The 14,862-nt window shown below is 35.5% G+C and overlaps 1 protein-coding gene and 1 long non-coding RNA gene across 2 annotated transcripts; one reads left to right on the forward strand and one right to left on the reverse strand.

Annotated features, from left to right (window-relative positions):
• The first annotated feature begins 1,853 nt into the window (after window positions 1-1,853).
• LOC121422743 (JNK1/MAPK8-associated membrane protein-like) lies at window positions 1,854-14,626 on the forward strand. The gene is made up of 8 exons (XM_041617923.1): window positions 1,854-1,988; window positions 5,219-5,319; window positions 5,957-6,111; window positions 6,657-6,739; window positions 7,795-7,915; window positions 8,667-8,836; window positions 12,948-13,024; window positions 13,671-14,626. Exons 1-8 carry the CDS (start codon window positions 1,889-1,891, stop codon window positions 13,872-13,874), a joined length of 1,011 nt encoding a protein of 336 aa, XP_041473857.1. The 5' UTR covers window positions 1,854-1,888; the 3' UTR covers window positions 13,875-14,626.
• On the reverse strand, window positions 9,883-12,713 carry LOC121422744. Its single transcript, XR_005971183.1, has 2 exons — window positions 11,575-12,713; window positions 9,883-11,542 (listed from the first exon to the last, which is right to left on the reverse strand). It is a non-coding gene; the product is annotated as an uncharacterized LOC121422744 (long non-coding RNA).
• Window positions 14,627-14,862: the final 236 nt, after the last annotated feature.

Consider the following 14,862-nt stretch of genomic DNA (forward strand, 5'->3'; position numbering starts at 1 on the left):
GGTGTTTTTGTCTAGTGGAGGGGGTTGGGATCCGCCCTCCAAATAAAATAATAATAGATAAATAACTGATATATAAATAAACAACCAATTTAAAAGAGAGAGTGAGAGAGAAAGGGAAAGTTAGGAAAAGTGGAAAGGGTCAAATATGTTTTGTACTGTTTGAACTGAAAATTATGTCAAAATATGAACAAAAATAGATTTGATATTCAAAAGATCAATTTTTTGGCATGTCGCTCGCCCATCTGTTATTTAATCCGCCATATACATGGTATATCTGGCCCAAAATTGTTTGGCTCATACACCACAGGTCTAATACGTTCAACAATAAAGGGAAAGGCCGTACTTTTTTTAACTTGACTTTCCATTTTCTTATACTCACCGTTTCTATTCAGTTTTGCTTCAATTCTCTCCCCCCCCCCCACCGGTCATCTCCCCCCTCCCTCTCTCTGGCCGAGTTTCTCACTCTCTCCCTCTGACCCTTTCTTTTCATTATAAAGGGAAATCCAGCCTTGCATAAATGTTGTGTTGGAAAGAAAAAAAATCAATAAACAGAATGGTGAAAATTTGAAAGAAATCGGACAAGCAAAACAAAAAGTTATAGCTGCTTTAAAATTGAGATCACAAAGACTCAAATTGGCAATTGGTTAAGTAAATGATGACAAGGGGCAAGGTTAACTTTTAAATAGACCATTGGTTTTCTCCTAATTCCCCTGGAGAAATTAATAAACTAAATATATCCCAGGAATCTAACATCAATTATTGTTTGATTAGGTAGCCATCCAGTTCATGATTGCAAAAAGTGCTTAGTTAGAACGTCCAGTTATCGTCTCAGGATATAAAAGTTTTTCAGCTCGCACTTCGCTCTCGCATTATTTATTTATATACCCAATGCAAACAGCTAGTTTTTCAAGATAGTATTAAAAACAAAATGTTTCTCACTCGATTGTGTGAAATAGGCAAAATATTTGTGTGTTACCCCCAAAAATTATTCTTTTGCATCCCCCTAGGTTAAAAATCCTGGTGTCGCCATTGCCCTGACCCGATCCGCTAGCACTGGCCCCAAAATTTCTACAACCCAGAAAAAAAAGAGAACATGGAGAAAAGATGAAAGAACAAGAAAGGAAAATGTAAGATATGATGTTTAATACCATGTCAAAATCAATCTCAAAATTAGATTCTCATGAAAATGTGATTTTTTTTTTCGCTGGCTTCGCTTTCTCGGGAATTTGGCAATTTTTTTTTGCCTTACACGCCATGCTGTGCCCCCTCTTTTTTGAGCTTAGCATTTATTGCTGGGGCACAATCATTAAAAAATCCTGTTCATATCATATATGCCATGACCGGGAAATTTTGGCTCCCCCCCCCCCCGGCCACCGACCCCTGTTACGACCCTGGAAATTGGGTTGGTGTTATGAAACTTTGACCAACTGATCTCGTATGATTTGAGTGCAGCCCCTCCCATTTTTTCTGATCGAAATCCCCTCTATTTTTGGATGAACACTTTTTTTTAGAGTTTTGATCATTCTTTTAAATATCGCTTTGTAAAACTGTTGGTAGGTGGGCCTCGAAATTTTTTTAAAGTCCAAGTGGTCCTCCAGTGAAAAGAGGTTGAGAAGCACTAGCTGCCCTAAATGTCAGGGGGGGGGGAGGGAGCTGGGGGTGGGGGTCGGGGTCACAGAAATACAATACACGTTAACAATTCGTTGGTCGGGGTCACTGATCTCTCCCCTAACCCCTATAAGGGAGAGATCAGTGGTCGGGGTCCGGACGTGGAATTTATCTGACGTCATCGTTGAGGGCGGAGGAACTCCAAACTGCTGATCGACGACAATTCGACTCGGGTGAAAAAAACAGTTCATCGTTCTTTTGCCAAAACTTTAAAGTGAAAATGTGGCGGTTTGATCGAGAGGTGCTTTCTATTCTGCTGATGGTAATCGGCTTTTCATCTGCCGTTTGTTTTGGATCAGAAATAAGTCCATTTGAGCCGCGTAAGTTCAACGCTGTCCCAGTCGAGTCAAGGCCAAAGCCGAAGGTCCCCCGCAGCCGCGGCGGTGGGGCTCCCTGAGTCACTGACTCTAACCCGGCCCAGAGAGCTCCGGCCCGCTTTGCGGGCCCGAGCCCAGGGGGCCGTTTCATAAAGCTGTTCGTAAGTTAAGAGCGACTTTAAGAATGACTGGTGATCCTTTCTTACGCGCTAAACCATCGCCTACATGTATGTTGTAAACCATTTACCAAAAGAAAGGATCACCAGTCGTTCTTAAAGTCGTTCTTATCTTACGAACAGCTGTATGAAACACCCACCAGGACTCGTCCGTGTACTGAGGCCTGAGCTGAATAGCAGCGGGTACTCTCCAAAATGGGGTAGGATGGGGTCGCAGTTGCAATAGCACCCCAAATAAAAGGGGAAAATTAGATTATGCACTTCAATTATGGATGAAGCTGACACAGAATTCTGACATCGAGGCACAAACTGGACCCTCAAAAAAAGGAAAAGTTCTGTCACGTTCGTTCTTTCAAAATTGAAAACAAATTGCCGATCGATACCGAGAACGAACGTGACATGGAGGTCTCACGTTTCCTTTTATGAGGGTCCAGTTTGTGTCTTGCTGTCAGGATTCTTTGTTACAACTTACAATACACCTCCATCCATAGCCTTGCTTGAGAAGTTGAGGACTCCATGATGATGTTTAAATTTTTGCCACACACTGCATGAAAATAATTTTCTTAAGTACCGGTACCGTATAATTGTTTTGTTTTTTATTCATTCCTTTTTTCTGAAGACTGAAAGAAATTTTTTTTTTGAATACATACGAAACTGAAAACGATAAAGGTTGTTGGTGGAAGATCTGTGAGACATTCTAACAAAAGGGAATGTTTTAAAAGTTTTAATTCTCCGTGATTGTACAATGGTCCAAGCCAGGGAAGCATCATTTGTGATAAAATTCAGCTTTTTTTTTAGAGAGATGAATTTAATACAAATTCCAATAATCTCACAGTAGCCTAAGATATATTTTCTGTGGGGGGGGGGTCGAGTAGGTGTAGCAATAGTGAAGTGGAGTAACATGTAGTCTTGAGGACTCCTTGATGATTTCTTTTTAAATACTTTGACTTTGACTGTTTAGGAGGCAGCGTAGCTCAGTCGGTTAGAGCGCATGTTTCGGATAAGATCGTAGATCTCAACGTGAGGGGTTCGAGTCCCGCTCATGCCGAAACGCGTCTAACAAAAAATCTGATGCTATAGCGTTGTGTGTTATCGTGCCTCACCACTGTATTCAGTGCAGGTGTGAATGCAGTTGGAAAACACTCCGTCCATCAGAAAGGACGCAAATGTTGGTCCCGTGTATAGGAGAGTCACAACCTATGCACGTTAAAACCAATACACTATTCGTCAAAGAGTAGGGTGTTCACCCGGTGTATTGCACCTGCCGGTCCTGGTAAGTCAAGTCAATCTTGACGTTCATATGCCATAATAATCAATATAATGATTGTGGGCATTAACGGAAAGACAAGACAAGACATATACTTCTTCATCATGGAGCCTTGAACCGCCTGCCATATATGTTAAGAGACTCACCAAAACAAAGATGGGTTTCCCTAGGAAATCCATCCTTTAAGATAAAAATAAAGTAAATGGTGGTGATTTTATTTATTTTTTACACCTTTATATGCCTAATGCGTATGAAGGATTCCAAATTGGGTTGACGAAAAAGGCAAAACGTTGAAGATTTCTTACCAGACTGATCTCGTGCAGATCCCTCGATCAGTTTGTCAACAAAGCAAATACAATAGTTCTGACCTTTGAACTGCTTCTTTATGACGTAGCTATGATTAGCGATGTTACAAAATGCCGTTCTGAAGAACAATTTGTAGATAGAAATTATTATTTAACAAATACGAAAATTTAATATGTGATTATAAATAATTATTATAATAATTATTCATAATCACGTACCGTATTAAATTTTAGTTTGTTAAATCACATATTGAATTTATATTTTTTAATTTTTAAGATTATTTTGATTACTTCTTGTTATTCCGTCAAAATAATGCAGAATAGGGCCATCGTCCCATCATGTTTGTCAGAGTGTACACAATCTATTGCAACGTGTACAAAGTCAATGGAGTGTACGGGTTTGGGAACGCCACATGAAATATAATGCACAAAATTGCAGAATCTTGCTAATTTTTGATCAATTCCTGAGCAATCGGATCACAAGCCAAGACCATTTCCTATGTAGAAAAGATGGCTGGATATCGTTATCGCTATCGATCCTTTCACATACCTTTCCTCCGAATCATTTTGTGACCAGGTGATCATGACGTGAGCTGCGCGATAAATCAATCAGCAGTCTCCAAATTGCTGCTGTGAGCTGTGCAGAGCTCGGCAGTCTGTGTCACACAGTCAATGGCAACATTTCGATGTACAGATAAAATCCAGTAATCTTGACTCTTTTCAGATGTTCCATTAGCAGATTTTTTCTTATTCAATGAGTATGGTAATGGTAGACCAACTTTAAATCCAAAATAAGACAAACCAACAATGCACCTAATATAAAGCATGCTTGGTGCTGTGTCAAAATCATGAAAGCAGTTGTCATGAAAATTAAGACCCGTCTTTATCCCTAGTCTCCAATTTCAAGAAAAATGTAACCTTGGCACTGAATTACTTGCACCTAAGTAATGTTAATTTTCAGCTTGAAATTTAACCTTGAAACAAAAATTAACCTTGAGGGCCAAAGCTCATTCTCTATAATCATTTTGAAAAAAAACGTTGACGGATTTAAAGATAGTTAATAAGGCATTTCTTTGTGTTAGATATTCATGCCCTACATGTGTGAAATAACTTACTTAATATTTCCCGAGAAGTACAATACTATTGTATTGGCTATCAGAATGCTACCAGATCCACGACCCATTTATGATTGGGAAATTGTAGAATTCCTGTTTAGATTTTCAGGGATATCCCAAAAGATGTGATCAGCTATTCACTTTTAACAAGACACCCTAGGCTTGAAATTTCAACTTGATTTTAATAACCAATAAGAAAAGACTATTTGCTTTTGGCTAGGTACATGTCTATACAACTATAATATCATGTGCATCTTTTACCCATTTGTCGCAAAAATAATAAATGAAAGACGAACATTTAAAATAAATGAATGTGAAGTTTTATTTGATATTCGTTCTTCATTCCTGTCTTCCATGTATCTCTGACTAGTTGCTGGACCAGTTCCCAATCAGAAAACCTGTCCTGGTCTATACTGTGGCAGAAAACTTCTATTGGATAGTCAGGACAACTTTACATACAGCTCTTGTGGTGTAAGTTTTAGCAGGTTTCATATGAGTAAAAAGTTAGTTTTGAAATATTTTATAAACTTATTTTTAAATTCTATTTAGAACAGCGTATCAGACTAATTTGTTTTTTAATGGCCGCACTTCCCCTCAAAATTGATTTAAAGAGTATGGATTATAGTCAAGAAGTCAACCTGTCGTAGATTTAAACTGTTAGTCAAACCAACAGTCAAGACTAGGCCTAGCGAAAACCTTGTTTGTGTTAGGGCAGCTTGATGGTATATCTACCTCAACAACTTCATAAACAGAGAAGATTGGCTGGTAGAAATTCTGTAATCGTTGACAAAATAAGCATGGTATTTTAACCAGAAACTGGATTTTTTTCAAGTAATTATGACGATGCACTACTCAACATTTGCTCAACTTCATTGGTGATCTCCAGGGTGGTCACTTTTCAGCTAGATGATGTTTTTACAAAGTTGGGTTTATGTAATATCTACAAGAACTAAATCTACCATGACGTCCATTAACACTTAAACTTGAGTCTAGACTTTCCATGAAAAAGATGTTTGCTGCAACTACATTCCTTGATCTATAAAGTACAACCATGATAAGTACTGTATAGACCAATGATTATGTAAATTGTGTTGATTATCCCCCATAGGCTTGTGATCGTAGTGAACGTCCTAACAATTCTTCAATCTGTATACCATGTAATGGAACTCCAGACCTGTATGACTGGATGTACTTGGGGTTCATGGTTCTAGTCTCACTGACATTACATATCTTCTTCATTGATTACTTCTCAGATGGTAAAAGGTTAGTAATTTCATACATAAATGATTTAAAATTAATTAAAATTAAACTAAAATTTGAATGGCTTTGAAGTGTCTTCTTATAAGAGAAAGTTGGGTTTTAATTAAATCAATGTCTTTTTAAGACAAACCCTGGCAATTCAACACATGACTTTCAAACTACTGACTTTAACTTGTTCATCAAAAAGAGAGTGAAGCGCATCTTACACTTAACTGAAAATCGATGCAGAGTTTATACCTTTTTACACAGGTTGAGAAATTTCATCAAGATTTTGCCCATATAATTTTAGTGCTCTTTTTATATTTTTGGTTCATTCTACAATCAATTTCAAAGAGAGTCTGAAACATGATACAGATTTTTAAGGGCCCTTTTCTATGGAACTTTACATTTTGGAGCACTCTGTCCAATTAATCTGTTTAAGAATAGTCTTTGAGGTTCTATAAGTTATTGAATTTCCATTGTATAACATTGATCTTGATAAAATGACCCATAAGATAGCAAACATATTTATAGAATAATTTTTTTTTTCTTCGATTATAATTTTACAGCAAAGCAATGACGCTTCACATTTCTGCTACATTAGAGTGTACTGTTTCTAGCATTGTCACATTGCTTGTTCTAGATCCAGTCGGTAAGTAAGAGACGGTATAGTTTTTGTCTCACCTGCCTAGTAAAAGATAAACAGATTGTTGTAGATTGTGCACATCTAACACTTGAGTGAACCCAAACTTTAAAAAACCTTGGGGGGTTCTCAATTTTTGATGCACTCAATTTATTTCTTCTAACTTAACCCTATATTGTGTACAATGTATGGGTTTTACAAGAAGTGTAGTCAGATGAATGATTTTTTTTCTGTTTTTCCTCACATAACTTTCTTTTGGGCTATCACCAACTATTCTAGATTTAAAAAAACAATGAAAAATAGAGATTTCAAAACAAAGAAATACATAATAAATTAAAAACAAAGAAATACATAAGAATTTGGAAACACGGAAGGAAACAAGAATATTATCAAGAAAAATTAGCATATGCGCATAATTAATTACTATCATAATCTAATAATTATACAATTTCAATACAGTTGAGTGAGCTGTCTTTTAAATTACATGACTGGCTACTAACATGCTTGATTCCATTGCATTTCTCAAAAAATGGGGGGAAAACTACAAAAAAATGGAAATTCCTTGAAAAAAATTTAATATTTGCATAATTAATTAGATAAATAAAAATATCAGTAAATATCACAAATTTGACAACGCATTCTTGTAAAATACATAATGAGACACCCACACACCAAATTTGGTCGCAATCGGTCGATAAACGGCCGAGATCTGAGGGGGGTCTAATTGGCCCCCTCAACCCCCCCCCACCCGGGCTATGCAATTTCAAAATAGCCCGGGCTATATAGGGTTAAATCAGTACACTTTTAGATAACTTATTGTTGTTATGGGGGTTTCAAGTCACCTATTATTCATGGTATATATCACCAGTTCTCCCAACTTTAAAGGAAAGTAAGTGGATTTTTATTGTTTTGTGTGAACATTATAAAATACGCTGCTGAATTTTGTCGTCTCATGTTTGAATGAGGCTTAACTGTGCATTTCATCTATATTTTATTTCATTAAGAAAACAGCAACATATTGATATCGAAAGCTAATTTGCTTCTGTCTTTGGCTTTTCGTTTAGGTTCACCAAAGCTAAGGTCTTGTGATGTATCAGAGCTGTCTGATTGGTACACCATGCTTGAGAATCCACAACCACAATACACTTCAACTCTACACTGTACACAAGAAGCAGTCTACCCTCTGTAAGTGACACACTGAAACCATTTTAGTAATTTTTGTCACACCTGCATAGCAGAGTAAGACTATATGCGCTGCTTTTTCTATGGCGATGGCAGCGTCAACATCAAAATCTTAACCTAAGGTTAAGTTTTTGAAGTGTCATTATAACTTCTAAAGTATATGGATCTAGTTCATTAAACTTGGACATAAGGTTAATCAAGTATTACTGAACATCAGAGCACATGAACAAGGTCAAATGTCATTTAAGGTCAATGAACTTTGGTCATGTTGGTTTTTTTTTGTTGAATTGCCATACATTTTATGGATCTAGTTCATGTACTATCACAAACTCCACTTAGTAGAAAATTTGTTAAACGTAGATGTAACATATGCTGTAAAGAGTTGAATGTACAATTTTACATCTCAGGGTGAGATATTAAATCACTCAACTGTGATTTAGTCTTTTTGCTTTCAGATGATCGTCTGTTTGTCAAATTGTCTTTCATGTACAAATATAAATGTTTAAAAACTGTTTCGAAAGAAAATTCTGCAGAAATAATTTCAATGAAAATGAATTGAGCCTGATTGAAATGTCAAGTTTTCAATGCTGGACCTTCTTTCTGTTGAGAAATATTATGTACATTTAAAACTTTATTGGTCATAGGCTTTGAGAATCTGTGCTGATGAAAAAAAAAATCACTTGAAATCTATCCTGTATTTACCATATTTCATGTTCATGATTAATTGAACATATCATATTATGTTATTTTCTAGGTATACTGCAGTATTTATTTATTACAGCATCCATCTAGTTCTAATGATGTTAGTGAGACCAGGTCTGTCCATCAAATTCTCTGATAACCTTGGAAGAAGTTCTATATATGCTGCCCTCTACTTCATTCCGATCCTCACCGTCATGCATGCAGTCTTCGCTGGCCTCATTTGTGAGTTTTTCTATAATTGTTAAGTTTGCATGTCGGTCAGCTTTCAATCATTTTACTTTGTGTGAAATTTGTTTTATTGTAGACATATTAGTTCTTCAACATCAGCGCTAGTGGTAACAATGAAATATATCGTTCAATCAGATTCAAATCAAATGACCACCAAAGTGTTTATTAAAAACTTAAAATATTAAATGATTCTGGTAGAAAATGTATAAATACTGAGAAATTGATATTAAAGGGGAAGTTCACCCTGACAAAAACTTTACTGTAAAAACAGCAGAAAAAATAATAAAAAATATTGTCGAAGGTTTGAGAAAGTATCATCAAATAATTAAAAAGTTATTAGAATTTCAATTATTTGATTTGTGGCGTCATATGCGAGCAGCATTCCTACATAGCGAATGGTAAAAAATCAATGAAATGTCATTTTCTCAGAAAATTGAAAATGGTTTTCACTGTACCTTTTGTATATCAATAGACAAATCATTTCACACCCGATCATGAATAGAAAACAAAATTAAGTCATCAGGAACCATGCAAAATTTGAAATTCATGCATTTTATATTACATAACACATGGGGCAGCTGCTCGTTTATGACGTCACAAATCCAAAACTTTGAACTCTAATAACTTTCTTACTCTTTGACAGATTTTCCTCAAACCTTCACCAATAATGTTTACTATTTTTTCTGCTATTTTTGCAACAAAGTTTTCTTCAGGGTGAACTTCCCCTTTAAAGATAAGTACCAGTTGTGGTAATGTCCTGAAAATGAGTTCGAAGAGAATCCAATAAAATGACCACCCAGGTGTTTGTATAAATAAAAAATATGTGCCAATTGACTCTGGAAACAAATGTGTAAATGCTGAGAAATGAGCAAAATACGCACGGAATTCATAAAATGTCGAGTATTTTTCCAAACAATATTAATGCACTGTCCCACATATGCCTTTTTGTATTAGTTATCGGAATTATCGGTTGTCAACTAAGACTGCATGATTTCACAAGGATAAGTTGATGTCAATTTACCAGATCTAAATCTATGATAAGATTATGGGTCATTCCATAAAGGTCGGACGTACATTCGGACACATTTAAGAGCTGTATCTCCTTTAATTTGATGGCAGTGTTTTATTTATTTTAGTACATCATAACATGTGACCTAGGTTATCATTACACCATGACAGGACCAGGCTGCAATATGTAAAATAGAAAATATGGGCAAAAATGTGAGGGGTCGGACGTACATCACACGAAAGCAGGTTTTATGCTTTTAGATTTCATGTCAAAAACTCTGTGATTTTTGTGTTGCAGGTACTAAAATTCTAATATGAGGTGATAGCTAAAGGATGAATCTTACAAGAAATGAAGCAAAGAAATTGATAGGCATTGCCTTGTTTTAGTTACAGGCTGATCTATTTGGGGTCGGACGTACACTTTGAAGGGGTCGGACGTACATTGTGCAAAATATTTGCACACTGTACGTCCGACCCCCTTTGAAGATCAGTTACACAAAACATAGACATTCTAAACTGGATTTTTTTTAATATACATACTGTTTGGTTAGTTGTCTTTCACATAAGACAGAATTAACAAATGAATCTAATGCTGGTGAAGAGTTATGCTTGATTTAAGTTGACATGCATTCAGACAGTGTACGTCCGACCCCCATACTGATTTTCGTACAGTCAAGCAAAATGCACCTCATATCTTTTACAAATGAGTCAGTGGGTTTAAACTGTTTCCATTTTGATATCTACATTTTTAGATCACATCAATAATGAAACAACTCAACTATTCACACAATGCAGAATACTGTTAAACTTCAAGTAAAATGTATTTTTTTAATGGTTTGCAAAAGACATGACAAAGAATTTCTTCAACATTAACAAAACTTGTCCTGTTACAAACTTTGTTTTTACAAGGTGGGTTACGAACCATGAGTCTTCCCTGATGTTGCAATAAAAAAAAATGCAATATGACCTTTTGACCCCTAGATGACCTTTGATCTCTCCATCCTCAAGAACACATGTAATTTTTCCCACTGATCATTTTGTTCCAAGTTTGGGCAAAATTAATGCAGAAATATGTCATTTGACATTTTTACACCTAGATGACATTTGACCTCTCCATCCTCTTTAACAAATATGTGGTACTACCCACTGATAATTTGTTCCAAGTTTGAATACATTTGAATACAATACACATAAAAAAAACTACCAGTATCAAAAGTTAACTTTTGATCCCTAGGAAGCTTGAACAATTGACCTTGAATAACAAAATGAGCAAAAGTGACCTATTGACCCCTTAAAAAACCTTAGGAATTATCATCTTCATCAACAAAAATATTGTATTACCCTCTGATTTTGTATTTCAAGTTTGAACAGTATTGATGCAAACAAAAAAATTGATTTAAACAAAATCTGTCAGAAAATGACTAAATGGCCTCCTATCTTTTGACCTTTTGACCCCTAGATGACCTTTGACCTCATCAACACACACATGGTATCAACCAAGGATCATTTGTACCAAGTTTGAACAAGGTTGATGCAGAAATAAAGAAATGAGAACAAGTCAAAATTAAATGAATAACCCTTCACATTTTCTTAACTTACACCCCTATAGGCAAAAGTAGAATAGTCTAGACATCCATGTATCATTACAGCAAATGGGCAGATCTATTTCTCATAGAGGGGCAATTGCTGTACCTGAGATTGAGGGGAAGGGGCAATTGCTGTACCTGAGATTGAGGGGAAGGGGCAATTTCTACTTTTATATGGAACTTCTTTGTTCATTAAATTTCTCATGTATTTGTAGGTTTTTACTTTTTATTTTCTTTTTTAATTTTCTGCAGGCTGTTATTCAGTCATAATTACCACTAAATTCATTAGGTTACATGTATGTGATAATTTGAGATGAAGGAAGGCAGTTTCCATTGAATATGCACACAATACACAAATCACCATTTCTTGAAGATGATATCATCATTTAAAAATCTACATGTTGTCAAAAATGTGAGGTATTCTTTGTGAAATTTGTCTCAAAACTTGTGCAAGACTTCAAAGAAAAAACGAATAAAACTATACAGCGATATCAGGGTGTGTTAAAGAACTATCATGCAAAATGTTAAAGATGGAAGGTGAATTTTGCCCCCAGTATTTGTTGGGTTAAGAAATACAAAAAAAGGTCATTTTAAACTAGATTGAAATTGAAATTTGTATTCAATTTTGAAAGATTGATATGAGTAAAAGATGTTATGATATTAAACTTTTGCAAAAAACATCTGAGCAGTGAAAGATAACTTCATAAAAAAAAGTTTCAAAGGGGTCGGACGTACAAAAAAGTTGTACGTCCGACCCCCACTTATCTTGAAATCCCGGACTAGTGGTGAGCTACCTTCTGGTGTATATATTAAACAAACCAACCTTGCTTTGCATCTGACTTTGGGAAAATTTATCTGCTTTTGTTTTGCTTGTAAGAAAAAAAGTGTATGTGAAAAGGGGTCGGACGTACATTTGAAAGTGCCTGCTTTTAATATATTCGGTTTAAGAAATTTAAGAGAAATAGAAAAAACCTAACTTATTTTTTAGAAACCTGACATAATAACAACTTGGACAACATCCAACTTTAATTATTTCAAAGCTTATAAAAGGTTTAAAATTTGTTGCAAACTTGACCTTTGAAAATAAGTAAAATTCTGTTTTGTTGCTATGGTGATTTCAATACCTTGTCAAAATGAAACGATACATTGTTTGAAATTATTTCTTTCAGAATTATACATTTCAGTTTCTTAGCTTTCATGTGATACCTAATTTGTTTTGTTTGTAGGATTTTGTAATTTTGACCAAAAGGTTTACTATTTTATGGAACTGCCCTTATGGTAACTGACCTTGATTTTTAAAAGCTTTCTCATGAAATAATTTGTTTTACCTTTAAAAAAGACCCATGGCATTCCTGCCTGTTTCTGGGTTGTTTTCCAAACAATGATAGTCACCGTTCCCTATGTTTGTGATCATTAGTGTAGTGATGTTCACTTTGATACATTGATATTTTGTGTTTTTCTGATGACTATCCACAATTCATTTCTGTTTTTTTTTTATCTTCATCTGGCAGATTATTCTTATCCATACTTAACATTGATAATATCATTGGTGACACATGCTGTGCATTTTGCCAAAGAGGAAATAGAGGTAAGTATATTGATATACCTGATGTCATTTAGACTACTAATACTATATAAACCGAAGACCACTGTGTAAACGTTATGAGAGAAAAACTGCTATTCATGCCTTCTTTTGTTCATCACATTGATATCTAAATGCCTTGTCCACTGTTGAAAGGGAATACTATATATTTGATATGTAGTTGTTTAGCCATTGTGCAGCATACAAAGCTGTAACATGTTTTGTTGTCATTTTTTTAGGCACAGCGATTTTAATTTACTGGTAGCCCAGCAAAATTATTAACTGTTATTTGTTAAAATCCATTCACAATTGTATTGTTAATGTAACGTTATTTGGATTCGTCAGGAAGACCTTCGGGTAGTGATTTAGTTATTGTTACTGTTTCCAAGCATCCATGCAACATTCTTTATCCCATTGCTTGGATTTGTTACGTTTCATCGTTCCAATGTATTAAATGCTATATGAAGAGCAGATTATCATTCTTGATTATACAGAATAAATAAATTGTAATAAGACCTCGAGAAAGGAAACACAGGCTTGGTCGTTGATCTTATGTATATTTTAAAAACAAATCTTTTTTATTATTAAATCTTATGTTTTATTCAGCATTTGTCTCAGTATTCTTTCTTCCTTTTTTTGTTGATTCCTATAGACACCCAGACTGCTGATCAGTAAGAAGCGAAACCCTGTGATACTCTTCATCCATTGGCTGATGCATGCGTATGGAATCATTGCTTTGACAAGGCTACAGAATCCAGTCATATATGGACCTATGTTAGCATGTATCCCATTTCCTGCTATTTTCTACATTGTGACGGCAAGATTTGCTGATCCCTCGCAGTTATTGGCTACATGATCATTATCTCTGCACTTTGAAAAGGTTTTATAAGTGGACTATATAAAGGTTTGTAATTGCATTATATAAAGGTTTGTAATGGCACTTAATGAAGGTATCTAAATCTAGTGAGTAAACTCCTGGACCGTAGGTATTTTTCTACCACAAGTACTGGTTCTGCTGCGGCATGCACATATTTTGGCAAGAAGTTCAATCCAACAATATTTCCAAAGGAATAAGCATCAGTAACATTTCTAAAAGTTGTAATGCAATGGAGGTACATGTAACAACTCGGTAAGCAAAGCTTGTAAGAATTGCACATATACATACATTAAATTCTCAAACTCTAGATAATGTTCTACAAGTACTTGTCTTGATGCGGCATGTGCTTTCTTTGGCAAAAAGTATATACACAATGGTCTAGTGAGTAAACTCCTGGACCATAGATAATGTTCTCGAAGTAGATATACAAGTACTAGTCCTGTGTTAACATGTGCTTTCTTTGGCAAAAATTTCATAGAGTGTGGTCCAGTGAGTTAACTCCTGGACCATAAAAATTGTTCTACAACTACTTGTCTTGCTGTAGCATGTGTTTTCTTTGGCAAGAAGTTCATACATTGTGGTCTAGTGAATAAATTCCCAGACCGTTGGTATTGTTCAAGTACTGGCCTTGCTGTTTAATGCGCTTTCTTTGGCAAGAAGTTCATACATTGTGATCAAGTGAGTAAACACCTGGGTCCCATTCCATAAGATAGTTACTATTTTGATTATGTCGTGGGACAGCTTTGCAAGACGGCCGATGGCTGCCCGCCGTCTTGCCTGCCCACGTACCAAGAAAGACGGAGTCAAGAAATAACAAATTCGAACGAAGAGATAAAGTGAAGTTGTAACTAAAGTTTATTTCAAATCAGTCTCTAATCAATATTAAAGCTGGTATAACCTCGCATCTCTGGGCTGGACGACCAACAATCAGGTGCAACTAAACCGACATGGCCAACGGCAGTAAAAC

Source organism: Lytechinus variegatus, chromosome 10 (genome assembly GCF_018143015.1).
Source record: "Lytechinus variegatus isolate NC3 chromosome 10, Lvar_3.0, whole genome shotgun sequence".
NCBI classification, from domain to species: Eukaryota; Metazoa; Echinodermata; class Echinoidea; order Temnopleuroida; family Toxopneustidae; genus Lytechinus; species Lytechinus variegatus.

What these genes read in the sequence shown, in the direction of transcription:
- LOC121422743 (XM_041617923.1), top strand. Translation starts at nt 1,889, where the DNA reads ATGTGGCGGTTTGATCGAGAGGTGCTTTCTATTCTGCTGATGGTAATC. An exon ending in AGTCTTCGCTGGCCTCATTT is followed by an intron (nt 8,837 to 12,947) that starts GTGAGTTTTTCT and finishes TTCATCTGGCAG; the next exon opens with ATTATTCTTATCCATACTTA. An exon ending in TTGCCAAAGAGGAAATAGAG is followed by an intron (nt 13,025 to 13,670) that starts GTAAGTATATTG and finishes TGATTCCTATAG; the next exon opens with ACACCCAGACTGCTGATCAG.